Below are 18820 nucleotides of genomic sequence, written 5' to 3' on the forward strand. Positions count from 1 at the left end.
AACCCTGTCAAACTAAAACAATGCATGCACTGAGACAAAACTGCATTTGCCCACCTATCTAAATGTAGGAAAGAAAGTGAATAAGCCCTATTTCAAAAAACGGTGGAGTGTTCCTTTAAAGCTACAATATGCAAGAATTTTTTGCCGCTAGAGGGCGCTACATTCCAAACAACAACGGTGTAGCTTGATGACGATGTGAAGGAGCGTGGAATGATGGGAACTGTCGTTGTAAACTCCACCGTGGATGTAAATCAGTCAGACGGGAATAAAAAAATCATGTTCATGGATGAGGCTAAGGTCTTTTTTTATAATGACATGCTTTTTGTGGCGAGGGGGGCGTGGTTCAGCGCGGTCTGTAATGGGAGAGAGAAGAGACGAGCAAGTAGGTCAAGTGCAAATGACGAACACCTGTGTCTTATTGCTGTGATCCGCGTGGAGAGACCGCTTATAAGCCGCGCGCTGGAACGAGAGAGAGACTGAAGAGAAAATTGGACGCAGAGAAAGAAAACCGGTGGATCCGAGCTCTCATTTTTGAACTGTTTTGTGCCGTCGCGGTTGCCACGGTGAATGCGCGTTGTGCACGACTTTTGTTTGTTTTGCTTTATTTTAATAAAGTACGAATCCCAGTCACACCAACCCCTGTCTTCTTCCTTCCTGACTCTTGAACCTCATCACACTTTTATTTCATTCAAATGAATTAACCGCAAGAAAAGTAAGGTTTAATACTAAATTGGTTATCATAGATGTTACTGTATGTCGAATTCATTGTTGTGATAACGCTGCGCAGTTTTACGTGTTCTAAACAATTGTTGTAAAAGTACATTCGAACATACCCACATCATTTGCCAAAATACTGATTAATCTTTATGTATAACACATGCTATATTTATTTACATGGCCATAAACACCAGACGTGATAAACAATGTCAATAAACTAAACACAAATCTAAAGCAATAATACTTCCCTTACATAAACATAACTATTACCGAATGCTACATTTGGAAAATATAAAATTAAGCATGCTTTGTCGACAGAACCAGCTGCAATCGGTAAAGAATAATTGTGTTCCATAACGACTGCACGAAACAAGCTAACATTTGTTGCTTGATAGACGCTACAACTACAACTTCCGCATTTGTCCAGGACTCCACGCAGTACGAGTGGAAACCGAGGGTAACGCGGATATGATGCAATTGACTGGCGACTCCCAGCTCCCCCCTGCTCTAACGCCCCGTTTCCTTGGTTAAAATCGCAATTTTCTCACGATTTAAAAATAGTTGGAAACATTTGGGATATTGTAAGTAATCAACTTAACAAAATATATAACACTGGCCTTGAGATTTTGGGATATTTTAATGCAAAATTCTTGCATATTGTACCTTTAATGAAGATATTTTGTAGAATGTTGGTAACCAAAACCATCACTGGTCCCCAGTATGGAAAAACATACACTATGGAAGTCAATAGGGACCAGCAACTGTTTGGTTACCAACATTCTTCAAAATATAAAGTTGAGGGTTAGTAAATGACAATCATTTTTGGATAAACCATCCCTTTAACAAAAAAACTAGTCCTTAGGGCAATTAATTTCTTGATCAAATGCTGTCAATAGTTGTATTGAAACCAGAACAATCCTTCAAATATCTATAATTTTAGTTTGTAGCTCTTTTCAGCAGCGAATGACAAAAACAGCCGTTCAGAATAGAAACAATCACCAAAACTGTTGCCTATTTTCGTTTCACTGGCAACAAATAAGACTAGAAGGCACCATGTTAGCATTGGGTGTAACAAGCCATTTCTTCAACTTGTTGGGACTGTGGGTAAGGATAAGGACTGTGGGTAATCATACAATACCTGAGAGCTGAATTTGAGATGCTGAACAGTTCCTATACACACACACACTTTTGATCATTTCCCTTTCTATTTTAATCATTGCACTTTAAGTGGTCCTACAGGGAGGGACTAACAGAGCTCAGTTCCTGCAAATTGAGTGTCAGCATTTTAGCCTTGTTCCAGTTTTGTATTTAACGCATGTCAGTTATAAATCATGGCTTGAGTTTGTTTAGAGGTAGGGTTTTATGTTGTGCAACATATGGCCATTGATTTTCTATATTGGTTTATAAGTGGAGACGTAAGACTGCCAAACACTCCACACACACACACACACACACACTCCACTGCACTGACATCAAATAAGGACTGCAAAGAGGGGCTTGTAGAATCAGACGTTTAGCATCTTTGCCGGTGTCGTGCAAGACATCTCACAGAATCCGATGCCCCATGGACCCTAAAATGATTCAAGAACTTGTTTTGAGTATGATCAGAAACACAACATTAAGTTGTGTTAACCATGAAAATAAATCATTATAAAAGCCTGAACCCCCCCAAAAAATTCCACTAAACATTTACTATCGTGCAATGTTATATATGAAATGTATGCATTGCCTTCTAAAAACAGCAACTTTTGAATGGGAGAAGATATATGGTATATTCTACCAGCGGGGGTTCACTGGATTGGGTTAACCAGCCAAACCAGCTACAAAAGGACAGACACTTCTGGCTGGGCATTACAAACAGCTTGGGCTTGTTGTCCAAGGAAGATTGTATTCTGCGGGGGGATTGAATCTTGCACAACACCGGGAGAGCTGACAAATGCAAGAATGGTTTTGAGCATTTGGCCTGAGCTCTACAGACAGCCGTCCAGTTATGGTACACATCCAACCGATCTCCACCAATCCAACCGTCCTAATGGTGGGATGAGGCTTTAAGCACTGAGCCGGTGCCGTTCCATTCCATTTTACGCTGTGTACGCTCCATTAGCTTAATGGTGAATCGCCAGTCTATTGGAGTAAAGCAAGTCCTTGGATTTTCCCACTCAACTGAAATCATTCCTAATGGCCTTCAGTCTTTCAGAAAGGGAAAATGGTTTCTATGAAAAGATTTGTATGCTAAGCATTGCCGCAGTGGCGTATCTGGTGTGTTACGGTGATGGCATTGGGGCGTTTGGAAGCACGCTTCATTACGCAGTCGCCATCAAGCATTGCAACGAGGGTGACGACAATTTGGCCTACTAAATGCCCTCTCAAAAATGTGCATCATGGTCAAAGCACCAGTTAGATTTAATGTTTTAAGATGTTCCAATGTTGAGGGTTACTTCAAGAATATGACATCCTGACTGCCTCAATCTTCATAAAGAGTTCACCCAAAAATGAATGAAATATCATGTTGTTCCAAATCTTTTTTCTGTGGAACACAAATGAAGATATTTTGATGTCTCCATTCAATGAAAGTAATGTTTCATGGACAAAAAGAGCTGAAATATTCTCAAAAACATTGTGGTCCACGGAAGAAAGACGGATTTACAGGTTTGGAACAACATGAATTTCATTTTTCATTCAAAGAAATTTGACTTCTGCTGGTTCTGATTGTGATACATTGTCTAAAACGCACAATAAAATGTCACTATTTGCACCAGCTAGTCGGTTAGTTTTGCTAGGTGACACCCTGGACTGTAGATGCCGACACAACAGAAGGAAAATGGTCTGTACACAAACTGCGTCCCAAAGTAGCTGTGTGACATTAGCTGTATAATAAGCTCTAACAGCCAATTATATTTGGAATTATGCAGAAATGAACCTGGAGCGAAAAGCGTTCACAAACAGTGCTGGTGCTGCGGACATCTGAGATTGACTGAGTTCCTTTATAATGCTCATATATTGGTATTACCTTGAAACGAAGCAAGAGTCACTCAGAAGCAGAAAGAAATTCTATTTCACTGGCATTTTCGTTTCTCAGTTGTGTCGCGAGTCATTTACGTGAGGTAATTAGTGACCCGCCGACAAGTTCACTACTTTTCTGGATGGCTAGTAAACATGAGTAGGTGCAAAAGCCCTAGTAAGTGCAGCTTGTTTTGATCTAAGTGCCATTCATGTGGTTATTATGACGAAACACTTTAAATACATGGCAGTAAGTGCAGCATGAGGAAAGATACAAGATAATACAGAGGTCACCATTATCAAAATCACAAGGCGAAGGGGCGGTTTGGCTTGGCAAGGCAGGTTTGTTTGAGGACTTCCCAAACAAAAGGCAAACATGAGTTGAGACGAAGTGAACTTGCTGGATTATGTACAAAACGATCCCTCTTTATCCGACGCAGAACGGAGATCTGGCTATACAAACAAATGATGTGAGAATCTCTTCAACACAAGGAAATTCAGGATCCCAGTTAGGAACACAATGGTAAAGCACACACATGATGCCCCTTTTGGCAGCTGTGGAGATCAACAGCTATCAGCTTTAGTCACACTAGAGCCAATCCCTGAAGACCAGTGCATTAAAAAAACAGGAATTAAAGATTTACAGTGTCCCGCAGACACTATATGATGGCTTGATATACATCCCAAGGAAAAGTTTTTGTGACATCACAAAGGTTCAAGAGTCAAACTTGACGCTTAAACGATGGTCATAAATCTTTGTTACCTGAAGAGGACCAGTTCAGGTGAACAGAATGAGGTTAATCCACATTTATCAATCAAGAACACGAGGCAAAGACTTCGTCCCCCTTTTATGTCTTCTGTGGGTCGGGTGAGAGAGGGCCGGGAGTGTTGGTGCCGTCTAAATTATATACGGGAACAGAGAACTGCGTGGAACTCAGGGCAGAAGGAAACTGATAAAAAGAAGAGAAACAGAATGAAAAAAACTGAACGCAAATATTGTTACATTATTGGGAACATCTTAAAGTCTCTGGTGTTTTCACTAAAGTTTTAACTAATACTAAAACTATTAAAATGTATTCATTGAAATATAAATGTGAGATGGACTGGAAATTAGAATGTTGCCTTGGCAACTAACCAAAATAAAATTAAGTTTAAGTACTACATTACTAACACTGAAATAAAAATAAATTCAAAAATAGAAATATATAAAATAAACTAACCCCAGCACATAACAAAATTACTCAAACTTGAGCTAAAATTAAAACAAAAAGTAAATATAAAATAAAAGCTACATTCAAAATATTAATAAATACTATAATTGTATATGAAAAATATTCAAATAACACCAGTTTTCACACGTTTTTGGAGTGGATAATTTGATTAAGTTGATAAGAAAGCTGTTGTAAACCAAATCATAAATTAATATCCAATAATTTATAACCAATAACTAAGCAATAAATGATAATATATATTAAAATACCTATTAAAATATTGTAATAAACTAATTTTTTTGGCAATAAAAATAAATACTTCACTGCTAAAAACTATTCTGATTATACAAGTGTTTGAACTTTTTTCCAGGACCATGGGAATCCTACACACTTCAGTCTTTCTAAACCGACTAAAAACCTCAAAGCACAAAGACATTGCTCCCATTGAAATCAACAAAGCTGTTATCAAGCACAATATCGTGTTGCATATGATTTTCATCTTGCTACAAAGATATTCCTTCCAACCACTTCATTTTCCCTGTTTGTCTGAAATAAAACAAATTGACAAATATTATATGTGTGACTGATTTCTGTGAATTTTACTCATCATATATTTAAGTAGCGTCTTAGTGTTAACATCAAAGATAGCTTGTGACTTGTTAAAATATGTTCTCAAAACTTGTTTATTTGTGAGTAAGCTATGAGACTTACTATTAAGCTCTCAAATCAGTGGAAATGCAGGCTGGTGTGCAAAACAATTTGGGGCAAAAAGGAACAGCTGTGACACTCACAGATGACGTGATTTGAATCCAAATATGAAATGTGACAAACTTAAAGGGTTAGTTCACCCAAAAATGAAAATGATCCTGTAATTTACTCACCCTCAAGCTATCCTAGGTGTATATGAGTTTCTTCTTTCAGCCAAACACAATCGGAGTTATATATATAAAAAAAAAATTCTGGCTCTTCCCAGCTTTATAATGAGACCTTAGATTTCGAAGCCCAAAAGAAGTGCATCCAGGAACAGGGCTCGAAATTAACTTTTTTACTTGGTAGCACTGGTGGAACCAAGGACCCAGAGAGTATATTTCAACTACAAAGTATTGTTATTTCTGTGTTTCAAATATTCTTATTATCACAGAAGAACTTGAATTGGAACTAGAATTAAAGATTATAGTTTGGATATAAACACTGACGTCTACAGAAGCGATAGGAATAGAGAAAAGCACCTTTTGAAAGTAACATGGAGCTTCAAATAACAATTGTATCGATTACATAATCGTACATGCATAATGAATTGAACCGGACAAGAGCATTAGCATCTCTCTCAACAAAATGAACAAAGAGTTTTGATATTTTTCCTATTTAAAACTTGACTCTTCTGTAGTTACATCGTGTACTAAGACCGACGGAAAATGTAAAGTTGCGATTTTCTAGGCTGATATGGCTAGGAACTATACTCTCATTCCTGCGTAATAATCAAGAAACTTTGCTGCCGTACCATGAGTCCAGCAGGCGTAATGATATGACGCAGCACATGCCGCCTGACAATAGGCTACCGAGCTGGGGACTATTATCAGGCGCTGCGTCATATCATTACGCCTGCTGGACTCATGGTACGGCAGCAAAGTTTCTTGATTATTACGCAGGAATGAGAGTATAGAGTAGAGATCATCTTCTCCCTTATTCAGCCTTTTAAACTTCACGCGGTAGTCAGCTCCTTGTCACGTGACAACGGAGCGCAGTGAAGGGAGTGGGAGTGATTGACAGCTTATATTAACCGATCTAAAATCTGCTTTAAAGTTAAGAACGTAAGGATGAAGTTTGATTGGTTATGTAACGTTGGATAGGATGATGGTCCGGCCACCGCGTATCAGCGCACATAAGGTACACACTGTGCAGAAATGTGCGAACATTTTGTAGAGAAATGAAAACAGGTCGCACCACAACCATTATTTGCACTCGCACAAATGCTCCCAAATATATTTTTAGGTCGCACAGATTAAATTTCAGGAGCAAAATGGTCACAATTTCGAGCCTTGAGGAACTAGACTGGCTATACGGCTGTTGCGGGAAGCCAGTGATTATAATTTATAAAGTTATAAATTTTTTTCTTTGCTTCAGAAGGTCTTTATTAACTCCTGGAGCCGTATGGATTACTTTTATGATGGATGGATGCACTTCTTTGGGCTTCAAAATCTAAGGTACCATTCACTCCCATTATAAAGCTGGGAAGAGCCAGGATATTTTTTTATCTAACTCTGATTGTGTTTGGCTGAAAGAAGAAAGTCATATACACCTAGGATGGCTTGAGGGTGAGTAAATTATGGGGTAATTTTCATTTTTGTGTGAACTATCCCTTTAAGAAGGATGGAATCAAATGTAGGTTTGGACCAAGTGTGAAAAGGGCCATAAGCTTAGTAAATCATTTGAGTTTAAGTGACTCACCTGGAAGAGGGTATGCGGGCCCTGTCTCCGGGCGGGACTGAGGGGTGCCACCGGGCTTAGCGTGCTCCAGAAATGGATATTCGACAGAAGTGGACTGGGGGTGAGCAGCAGGGGTGTCTGCAACAAAAAAATTAAAGTGAACTTTTACAGAAGTAACTCTTTCCATTAAGCGTGCCTTTCCCAAAAACTCGTGAGCATCATAGCACAAAGCATTTGCAAGAGGCATAACCCTGAAATATAAATGTTTAATTAAAAGTGGCTTAATGAGACTTTAAGAAGCAATAAGAATTAATCACAGGGCAAGGGTGCTGTATTTCCTGAAAAAGCATAAATAATAGATTTGAATTATAGTATATTTCATCTTTCATCTCACTGAAGATACAGCAGGGGGTGATCCTCTGGGGCTGGCTGTATGAGTGCTCGTAAATGCAAAGATTGTGCAGTCTTAACGAGGTGATCCATCAAAGTAGCATCCAGCTAAACCTCACCATATGATCATGATCATATAACAGCCAATGAGTGTCTGCGAAGCGTATCAGCAGGACTGAGTCTCATTGCTTACAATGGTACACTATTGCCCTCTAGTGCCTCAAAATATCAATGCAACCACATAACCAAAAGGATTTCAATGTGACCTCACCATATTCCTGTGCAGGATAACCTCACATTTTTTGAAAAATATGTTGCTTGTAATAGGCCATTTTCTTTTAAACCACACTCAGTTTTATCATCAGTGGTCATTTTTAGTATTTGTGCATAAGCCTGGTAGCATTTGCAAGCATATTTAACAGGTCGTTCACAAGCTTTTTGACACCCAAATTGCAAATATGGCAAAAATAATTTGTGAATAAATTGCATAAAAATCCATTCAAATATTTGTATGCATATTTTTTTAAACATAAAAATCCAAAATGAAAATATTTACATGTAATGCACATAAAATAAAATAAAATTCTGCTTTGCTTGCTAAGTTTTGTGTGCAAAATAATTGGTGTTAGACAGACAATTTAGACAGATGGATGTTCTGACCACAAGATCTATATGTTTTGCACTAATTTATTCCATATTGTCAGTACAACATGACATGGAGACTTTTACTAATTATTTAAATAAGCTGCCACTTTGTTGCATGGCGAACTACTATCATGGCGTTAATTTAAAGTGTCCCTATAATGCTTTTCAAATATGTAATATAGCAGTGAATCTAAAAGGTCTGCAAAGTTTTAAATGATCAGTAGTCCTCAGTAATTCCAGTCTCATTTCCCGTTACAAATTTGCATAATGCCAGCCTATGGTCTTCACTGGCTGCCCGCAAACAACGTCTACTTTGCCTAGCCCTCAAACACTGTAGTTGTAGCAGAGACTGGAAGAGTTTGATTTGTGTTGTCGACATGTTACTTTGCATGCATTTCAAAAAGATGAGGACTGGCATTGGAACCGATACGGAAAAATGGACGCCATCTGTTCGTATCACTGTGCATCAAAATTCAGCTGAAATTCAGATATGGTAATAGGAGTTTTGTTTCAGACACAAGCTTTAAGCGGCAGACCAATCACAACGGTCTGGGACATGACCAATCAGAGCAGAGTAGGCTCTCAGAAAGGAGGGGTATAGAATGAACCTTCAAAGAAATTGTTTACAGACTCTTTGAGAAATGAGGTGATGTGAAATGTATATTATGAGAAAATAAAAGTGTTTTTTTACCTTGGATGCATGCAAACATTTTGTAGGAGACCTCCAAAACTAAATTAGGAACCTTAAAAATAGCACTTTGGGGCACTTTAAGACTAAATGACACAAAAAAGCAAACTGCTATTAGTTGTTTTGTTTTATATGTTGGTCAAACAGCTGTTTTCTATCTAATTGGGCAATTATTGGCCAGAACAAGATGCAAAGCGGTCCAAAATTCGGGCTACAATGAGCAAAGTCAAATAAGACAGCAACAGTAAATAACTGCACAAGAGGATGCGCCTCTAGTGAGTTGGATGGAAATCGCGACCCAACACGAAAACTGCTGATGGTCTAATGATTCTAACAAACCAACGACAGCAGAAAATAAGCATTGTACTCGTGTGATGGGGAGGTCAGGAGGAGACTGACCTGCAGGAAGGCTGGGGTGAGAGAGGCCGTGGGGAGGGACGGGCTGGACAGATTGAGAGGGCTGAGGTCAGAGCTGGTCACCACCAGCGTGGGCATCAACTCCAGGCCTTTGGGTTTCTTTGACTTTCCGCTGAGATTGCGGGGTGAAGAGTCAGGCATCTCAGAAGCTGTTACTGTGTCCTTGGAAACAGAGTAGGACTGGACCTGACGGATCGAAAGAGAAAGAGGTTTTAATAATGAATTTTCATAAAATAATGTAATGACACAGTTGATGATTATTGATATCAATATTTACATTTGTTTTATATTCATCTTCATTTAGCAAATTATTAAATAATCATATATACAGACCCTTTCCAAAAAAATTTAATATCATGGAAAAGTTTATTTATTTCCATAATTCCATTCAAAACGTTAAACTTCCATAGATTATAGATTCAGGGCCCACAACTTCAACGATTTCAAGTATTTAGTTGTTTATTTGTGCATAATTTGGGCTTCCAGCTCATAAAACCCACGAAAACAGAATTTCAAAAAATTAGAATATTACATGAAATCACACAGTAATTACTCAGTGATACCATGGTCATTGAACCAGGTTTTGGTTATTTTGGCAGTGTGGGCAGGTGCAAATCCTGCTGGAAAATGAAGTCAGCATCTCCATAAAGCTTGTCTGCTGAAGGAAGCATGAAGTGCTCTGAAAATGTCCTGGTAGACGGCTGCGTTGAGTGGACAGCACAGTGGACCAACACCAGCCGATGACATGGCTCCCCAAACCAACACAGACTGTGGAAAATTCACACTGGACTTCAAGCATCTTGGATTGTGTGCCTCTCCATTCTTCCTCCAGACTCTGGGACCTTGGTTTCCAAATGAGATGCAAAAGTTGCTCTCATCAGAAAAGAGGACTTTGGTCCACTGTGCTTTATTAAATCCAGAGTCAACGCAGCCGTCTACCAGGACATTTTCAGAGCACTTCATGCTTCCTTCATTTTCCAGCAGGATTTGCACCTGCTCACACTGCCAAAATAACCAAAACCTGGTTCAATGACCATGGTATCACGGTGTTATTACTGTGTGATTTCATGTAATATAAATTTTTTTTTTAAATCCTGTTTTTGTGGGTTTTATGAGCTGGAAGCCCAAATTATGTACAAATAAACAACTAAATAGTTGAAATCGTTTAAGTTGTGGGCCCTGAAACTATAATCTATGGAAGTTTAATGTTTTAAATGGAATTATGGAAATAAATAAAGTTTTCCATGATATTCAAATTTTTTGGAAAGGGTCTGTATATATACACTCACCTAAAGGATTATTAGGAACACCTGTTCAATTTCTCATTAATGCAATTATCTAATCAACCAATCACAAGGCAGTTGCTTCAATGCATTCAGGGGTGTGGTCCTGGTCAAGACAATCTCCTAAACTCCAAACTGAATATCAGAATGGGAAAGAAAGGTGATTTAAGAAATTGAGCGTGGCATGGTTGTTGGTGCCAGACGGGCCGGTCTGAGTATTTCACAATCTGCTCAGTTACTGGGATTTTCACGCACAACCATTTCTAGGGTTTACAAAGAATGGTGTGAAAAGGGAAAAACATCCAGTATGCGGCAGTCCTGTGGGGGCGAAAATGCCTTGTTGATGCTAGAGGTCAGAGGAGAATGGGCCGACTGATTCAAGCTGATAGAAGAGCAACTTTGACTGAAATAACCACTCGTTACAAACCGAGGTATGCAGCAAAGCATTTGTGAAGCCACAACACGCACAACCTTGAGGCGGATGGGCTACAACAGCAGAAGACCCCACCGGGTACCACTCATCTCCACTACAAATAGGAAAAAGAGGCTACAATTTGCACGAGCTCACCAAAATTGGACAGTTGAAGACTGGAAAAATGTTGCCTGGTCTGATGAGTCTCGATTTCTGTTGAGACATTCAGATGGTAGAGTCAGAATTTGGCGTAAACAGAATGAGAACATGGATCCATCATGCCTTGTTACCACTGTGCAGGCTGGTGGTGGTGGTGTAATGGTGTGGGGGATGTTTTCTTGGCACACTTTAGGCCCCTTAGTGCCAATTGGGCATCGTTTAAATGCCACGGCCTACCTGAGCATTGTTTCTGACCATGTCCATCCCTTTATGACCACCATGTACCCATCCTCTGATGGCTACTTCCAGCAGGATAATGCACCATGTCACAAAACTCGAATCATTTCAAATTGGTTTCTTGAACATGACAATGAGTTCACTGTACTAAAATGGCCCCCACAGTCACCAGATCTCAACCCAATAGAGCATCTTTGGGATGTGGTGGAACGGGAGCTTCGTGCCCTGGATGTGCATCCCACAAATCTCCATCAACTGCAAGATGCTATCCTATCAATATGGGCCAACATTTCTAAAGAATGCTTTCAGCACCTTGTTGAATCAATGCCACGTAGAATTAAGGCAGTTCTGAAGGCGAAAGGGGGTCAAACACAGTATTAGTATGGTGTTCCTAATAATCCTTTAGGTGAGTGTATATATATATATATATATATATATATATATTTTTTTTTTTTACATATTCAAATTGTTAATCAAAGTGAACCAAGGCCGGAAATGTAGTCAAATTGAAGTCAAATGCTGAATTTATCTCATTGACATTATTAAAAAAGGATACCTGAATGAATTGTTATAAATATAACTAATAAATAAAATAGTATAAAAATAAAATAAATGTATTATATTTTTTAAATAAATTAAATTAAATTTTCATCATGGATATACACATAAACCTTTTACCATTAAGGCACACCAACATCATTCCAATATTCATTTCCAACATGTTCTCTATTTTGCCAAGGTGTTTCAGCGCACAGGCCTTCATCAGAGCTGAAAGATTACAGGTGTATAAAAGCTCATTTAGGCCAATGAAGGTCTGTGCACCAAAACACGTTGGCAAAATAAAGAGTAATATCTTTTCAGCTCCATTTTCTGAGTGTTGCTGGTATTGTCCCAAAATTTCTTCCACGCACTTTGTTGATCTTGTGAAGTTGCGACAGAACAACTATACAATATTTTAGCATGTTGTACCTGCAACTGTAACTCTGAAGGCTGTGAGGAGAGGGACTCGATTTCACTGTCAATCACCAGCTCCTGGGAATCCGTCATCGGAGAAGAAGAGGGCGACTGGGAATGAGGGAGCAGTGACGGAGAGATTCTTGAGAGCGGGAAACCCGTCATGGCATTCTCTGAAGTGGGATTCTCCACAAACGCACACACAACATGCGAGACTGTGCTCTGTTTGGTCTCATTTTCTGTCGGAGCACGCGGTGGAACCTGGATGGCTTGTGCCAGGAGTTCAGGCCTCCCTATAGCAGACAGAGTGGTGTTTCTGTTCTGTGGCATGGTCCCAAATTTAATGACTGAGGACGTCTGGGGCGACTCCTGGCCTGCCTTTTTGTCCATTAGCTTTTCTCCTGGGTTCTCAATCTTCATGGATTTAAAAAGTTGTGTTCCTGACTGCAAAGAAGTCAAAGTGAAGGATGTGTACAAGCCGGAGTTGATATAGTCATTCCGGTTGGATGCTTTGGACTGACCCGGTGTGCCTGCACCTCGGTCGGGGGCGTCTTTGCTGTCTTTATCCCTGGAGACGTTAGCAAGTTTGTCAGAGAGGGGCAGAGGTCCGGCAGAGCCCCCATCTGCACACTCCATTCTGGCCATCCCATCCCCCTTTAGGATATCAGGGTACGACACAAAACGATAGACAAACTTCTGCCCGTTTACTTTTTTGATGATGTTCTGCAAGGGAAGATTAGAGAAAATGCATGTTTATTTTAGCTGAAGAATGACTTTCTCCAACATACATCTAAAAATATCTACGTAAAAGGCAATCACCCAAAACGTCCCTCATATGTTCATTTTTACCCATCAGATGCATTCTTCTACCCACTCTAACAAAATAACATGCAATTAAGTAAACGATCCCGTGTTCAAAGACCAGGAAGAATGCGGAAAACGATACCTCTTGCCCTGTGGTGCCAAGATGAGGCCAAACCCTCAAACACACAGTTAAACACTCAAGAATAAACCTGACAGGGCTCTGTGGCCCTCTTGTTTCCGTTCAGAGTGACTTGATTGTGTGTTTACAACAACAAAATAACCTGATGGACAAGAAGAGTGTGGGGGCAAGGAGAGGGCTGAAAGCTAGCAATTATAATAAACACTGATTTAAATATATGACCACAACAGCATTTAAGCTGCGTTCACACTGTCAGCGTCACACAGCGACAAAGCAACATGATCACATTCATTTTAAAGGAGAGCTGGCCATATCAGGCAGCGCGAGCAACACTGAACGTTGGCGACAGGATGTAGGAAATCTTTATGCAAATTAAGAGTGTCTTTCGGGAGCGACAACCAATAGGAGTGAAGACAGTGGAGCGCATGTCAATACATCCTGTAGTGGAGTGTCGGCGGTAAGATGGAGAAGCTAATTTAGCGGTCAACAACTTTCTATAATTTATGTCTCCGTGTAATACATGGGTACTCTTAAAAGTATAAAGTATGTAATATGAATACTATTCATTTTTAAATGAATAGTTGATGAAAAAGTGAGAAATTCTCTATAATAGAGTTTATACGTCTATTTTAAGAACTTTTAAAAACGTTTATTCTTTGATTTTATTCTTTTCTTTTTTTTTTGGCAATCACCATCGCACACCTGCAGGTGATAGGTGTGTGGGAAAGAAATACCAAATGGGTAGGTCAAAAAATCATTTTATTAGCAACGTTTCGGTCTCACAACCTTCAGGCAATATTATTTTTATTGTTAACATTTTCAGAACATGATTGCAAAATACCTATGAATTTAAAATCAACCACAATTTAAAAATTCCCAATTAACTAAGCTAAGATCTAATATATCATATCACAAAACAAAATTAGCACTAGAAGGTGGCAAAAGTACCCTAAAATCTCAAAATAAGCAGAAACAAGTAACATAATTTAATATCTGCAAATAATAATAAACAAATTACCGTTAACCAATAACCAATATAATCCTGATATCCCCCTTCAGATTCTCAGGATAGAACAAAAACATCTGCCCATTTACTTTAATGTTCTGCAGGGGAAACAGTCATATAAAATCAATACTGACTGACCAATAACCATTACAGTCCCGATATAGGCCTAAGCCTATTGTGCATCCATATGCTGAAGAATATTGAATATTATGAATACTGACAAAAAAATGTCAGTCTGTTCCTCACACAAAGCTACTGCTGACCTCAATCACAGCTTGGACAAACAGCAAAACATCTCCTTTTATGTTCCATGGAAGAAGTAAAGTCATTTGGTTCAGAACAATGCGAGGGTGAGTAAATGATGACTGAACTTTTGTTTTTCAAAGACATTACGCACCTTGTCATAGTAGTAACGCAGAGCCCGGCTGAGCTTGTCGTAGTTCATGCTGGGTTTGTTCTTGCGGGCGCCCCATAATCTGGCCACCTCCTCGGCCTGCAGTAGTTTGAACTCTCCATCCTCGTTGGTCCAGCAGATGAGCTGGTCATTGCTGGGGTCCAACAGGAGCTGCAGCAGGAACTGCCACAGGGTCACTGAGCTGTCCATGTCCTTCTCGATCCACGGCTGTGGGGGAACTGTTACCTTACGGGACCCTGTTCGAGCTCACAGCCTGGCCGACACGTAACGGCATATTCCGGCAAATATCCAGACAGAGGCTGAAATATAAATGATCGAGATGCTATTAGATCACAAATTGAATTTTAAAGTAATAGCAAGAGGGAGAGCTTTATGAAGCAAACTCAAATGTTTAGGAAGCGTTTCGCTTAAACCAAACCTAGAGCGACCATTCTTGAAATCATAAAACCATGGTTAATATGCACACCATATTAAATACCAAAATGGTACTGGACTTCAGCGTAATCCTGGCAGTGTGGACAGTGCAGACCGACTGTGTGCGTGTAAGCAGCTTAAAATAAAACTAAATCTGCCTTGACTCATCCGTTATCCAGCTGGTAGTTGCCAAAGGGAGCGAAAAAAGTCTCCCACATACAATCTGACAGAACAGAACACACAAACATAGAAACAAAGAGGCGAGACGTGACAGCATTCCTCCGACTGTAGGAGACAGGATCTAGGAATTTTACACTACACAAAGAGTCTAGGCTGAGATGGTATCACAAATTACATGTAGCTCAAAATTATGGCCTGTTTCATGATGATAGTGATTGCATACTGTAAACATAAAACTTGTGCATCTTTAATTTTATGGCTAAAATTAGATGCTCATTTTGCTGCATATTAAATTCCTAAATGACCCCGGATCTCATCATAATTACACTTAAAAATGGTATAATGGTGCACATCAATAGCCATTATATACACCTATCTGAATATTCAATATAAAGACTAAATTTACACTTATAATGGCAGATTTCATATATCCATAAAAATTACCATATATATTTAATTAATTTAAAACTACACATATAAGTTACCTATAATTCTTTTGAGAATAACTTGAAAATTCAGTATCAAAGGTTGGCAAAACAGTGGAAATATATGCTAAATGTGCATTTCACCCTAAACAATCCATTAAAACTCACATAAAACTCTATGCTCGTTAGTGTAAAGCTTTGTGTACCGGTAAGTTAAATTATAAATTCCAGAAATCTAGATAGGAGCTTAACGTTAAGCAAAACCTCCACGTCAACTCAACCACATTTAACAATGCAAACGGGTCACAGTGCGTCATTTATCATTAGTTTTAGTTTTCAAATTCCTCTACAATATTTATAAAGTTAGCAAATTATAAAGTAATTGAAAACAGACGCGAATATACTAAACTGCAACCTGTAAGAACTTGAGTTAGCATCGAGCTAATGTCTGTCAAACTCACCTGAGAAGCTTTGTGCTCTCCGGAGTCGGTCCTGGAGGGGTTTTCCGACAGATTAAAACCAGAAAAGAAATTAAAAAAAATGCCGAATGTTTTCTTGAATGTTTACATCGTGTAAAGCTATTTGGTGGTCAGCTAGCGTAGCGTGCTAGTCCACTAGCTAACGGAGTCTTAGCTAACTTTAGACTCATTAAACTAACTAGAGTTTATTTAAATTCTACTAATTAAAGCGGTTTTCTGACGCATTTACAACGAGAACGACAAAAACAGGCAGAGAAAGAGAAACACTAAAGTCTCTCCATCTCACGTACTGATATTTTTAGCTGCAACCACAATAATACAAAACAGGAAGCAACAAGCCCACCAGATTAGACACTCTAACAGCGCACAATAAAACTCCAGAACAAAGACTGAGATTTTATGAATCTGTAAGAAATGACGTGCATGTAGTTTGAATAGCGATAATATCCTCCAGATGTTAAATCAGCAGCACGAGAAATGGAGTGAAGCCAAAGCATGTAGATTATCGTATGATGGACTCTCTTATTTCATCTATATTACTTAGTTATTTAACGTATCAATAAACAGTGCACTTACTGATAAAAAAAGAAATATCAATGAACAAATGTCAATTCGGATGGTGTTGAAATATTATGTATCATCCGTTTGAATGTACTTTGACATTTAGATAAGAAATCTGCATAGATAATAGAATTATGACAGGGTGTGAAATGACTGAGATAGAACGATAGAGACAGATAGAACAATAGACAGACAGACAGACAGACAGATAGACAGACAGATAGATAGATAGATAGATAGATAGATAGATAGATAGATAGATAGATAGATAGATAGATGTTTGAGTCATCTCAAATATAACATTTCCCTTATACAGATAAAAAAAAGTTTTACGTTTACATAATCAATATTACTTGGCAACAACCCATTAACTATACCTTGTTTATACGTGGCGAGTTAAGGTTACAGGGGTCCAACTATACATGACTTCACCTGATTTACATAATTGTACCTCTTTCATGTGTTTTTCTCTAGAAAGTGAATAGTATCTGTACATCTTACTGAGGAGGGAATGTATTAGAAGTATGTTTTGGTAGTTTATCCTTATGATAGTTAGCTCAAGGCCCTCTTCAACCTTGAGAAACTGCGATTCCCTAGTGCCTTTGTGTGTGCGTTGGATGTTCTGTGCAGGTCTTGTATAGGAGCTATGGGACACTTCGGCATGCAACAGACCCGAAGACGCCTGCCTCCGACCTCCGAGGTCACCGCAGACCTAAATCTAGGAATCAGGCGACAACTATCTTGACTAATGGTGACATCTATCCATGTGTGGAAATTTGCTTAGACTATATGTGTTCTTAGCCAATCAGAAACTGCAACCTGAAGCAAGGACGTAGTTTAGACCTTGGTGAAGGGTATAACTGGCGGGGCGGCCTACGGACTCCTGTGTGAGTCTTGAAGATGACTTCAGCTGATGAAACTGCAAACTATCTTCAGTAAGACTTTTCTTCAGTTTATTAGAATTCTGATCCTAGGTCTTCTTTCAAACATCTGGTCCTTGGGTCCTAAACTGTAAATCCCCTTACACAATAATACTACATAGATTGTGCACAATAACACCACCAGTACTATATTTCACTCCAATTACCACACCCTCCAGGCACCACCGTCATTTATTTATAACACTTTCACATTCATACTCATTTGCCATGTGCGTAGGAAAAGAGTGGCAGAATAAGTGTGTAATTTTAGTCTTCTGTGTCAGTTCCAGCCACCACGCCTTCCAAACAGATTCCAACGCTGAGGAAAAATCATGGAAAATAAATGCAGGCACAAGCCAAGCATTCCTGTCGTACAAGATCAGTGACTAATGCTTTTACTAGAAGGTTTTTGTGGACGATTACTTGCAGTTCTTCTCCAGAAACGTGTGCTAACATCAACAATAAGCATTTGTTAGCAAGTGCTAGCATTATAAAGAAAACCATGTGATCTATCAAAAGCACAATGACTTATTTAAGGGAAGGGGGAAAAAAACATGCATATTGGTCATACAACTCCAAAACAAGACTATTTCTTAAAGGAATGGTCCAGGTTCATCTGTGATATCAACTCTTCCTTCAGTTTGTAAAAACAAAAATGTTTGCAGTAATGCACTTATAATGGAACTCTAAGGGGGGGGAAACATTGCGGAGGGTTTTGAAGGAGAAATGTGAAGCTATGCATTGCTAACATAATTCCAGTGAGTGAGTTTTTCGCTGTACTGTACATAAACTCTCTCTGTGGTATCTGTGCATCAGTTTTGTTATTGTTAACTAAAATAAGGCTGAATTAAAATAAAATATAAATATTGAAAAATCTACAGTAAAAAAAAAAAAAATTCCGAACTGAAATACAAGTTAAAGTACTAAAAATGACTAA

At 38.9% G+C, this 18820-nt stretch overlaps 1 protein-coding gene across 1 annotated transcript; it reads right to left on the bottom strand.

Annotated features, from left to right (window-relative positions):
• Positions 1 to 528: 528 nt before the first annotated feature.
• On the bottom strand, positions 529 to 16926 carry elk4 (ETS transcription factor ELK4). Its single transcript, XM_084394930.1, has 6 exons — positions 16385 to 16926; positions 14887 to 15203; positions 12556 to 13263; positions 9478 to 9681; positions 7377 to 7493; positions 529 to 4667 (listed from the first exon to the last, which is right to left on the bottom strand). Exons 2-6 carry the CDS (start codon positions 15091 to 15093, stop codon positions 4566 to 4568), a joined length of 1338 nt encoding a protein of 445 aa, XP_084251056.1. The 5' UTR covers positions 15094 to 15203; positions 16385 to 16926; the 3' UTR covers positions 529 to 4565.
• Between the last annotated feature and the right edge of the window lie 1894 nt (positions 16927 to 18820).

The sequence above is a fragment of the Rutilus rutilus genome, assembly GCF_951802725.1.
Source record: "Rutilus rutilus genome assembly, chromosome: 22".
In the NCBI taxonomy this organism is placed as follows: domain Eukaryota; kingdom Metazoa; phylum Chordata; class Actinopteri; order Cypriniformes; family Leuciscidae; genus Rutilus; species Rutilus rutilus.

Bases quoted from the DNA above. Each gene is read 5' to 3' on its own strand.
- elk4 (XM_084394930.1), bottom strand. From the start codon at position 15,093: ATGGACAGCTCAGTGACCCTGTGGCAGTTCCTGCTGCAGCTCCTGTTG. The intron at 9,682-12,555 runs GTACAACATGCT...TCGATCCGTCAG, and splicing joins CTTCAGAGTTACAGTTGCAG to GTCCAGTCCTACTCTGTTTC. The intron at 4,668-7,376 runs GTGAGTCACTTA...TCTTTTTATCAG, and splicing joins GCCCGCATACCCTCTTCCAG to TTTCCTTCTGCCCTGAGTTC.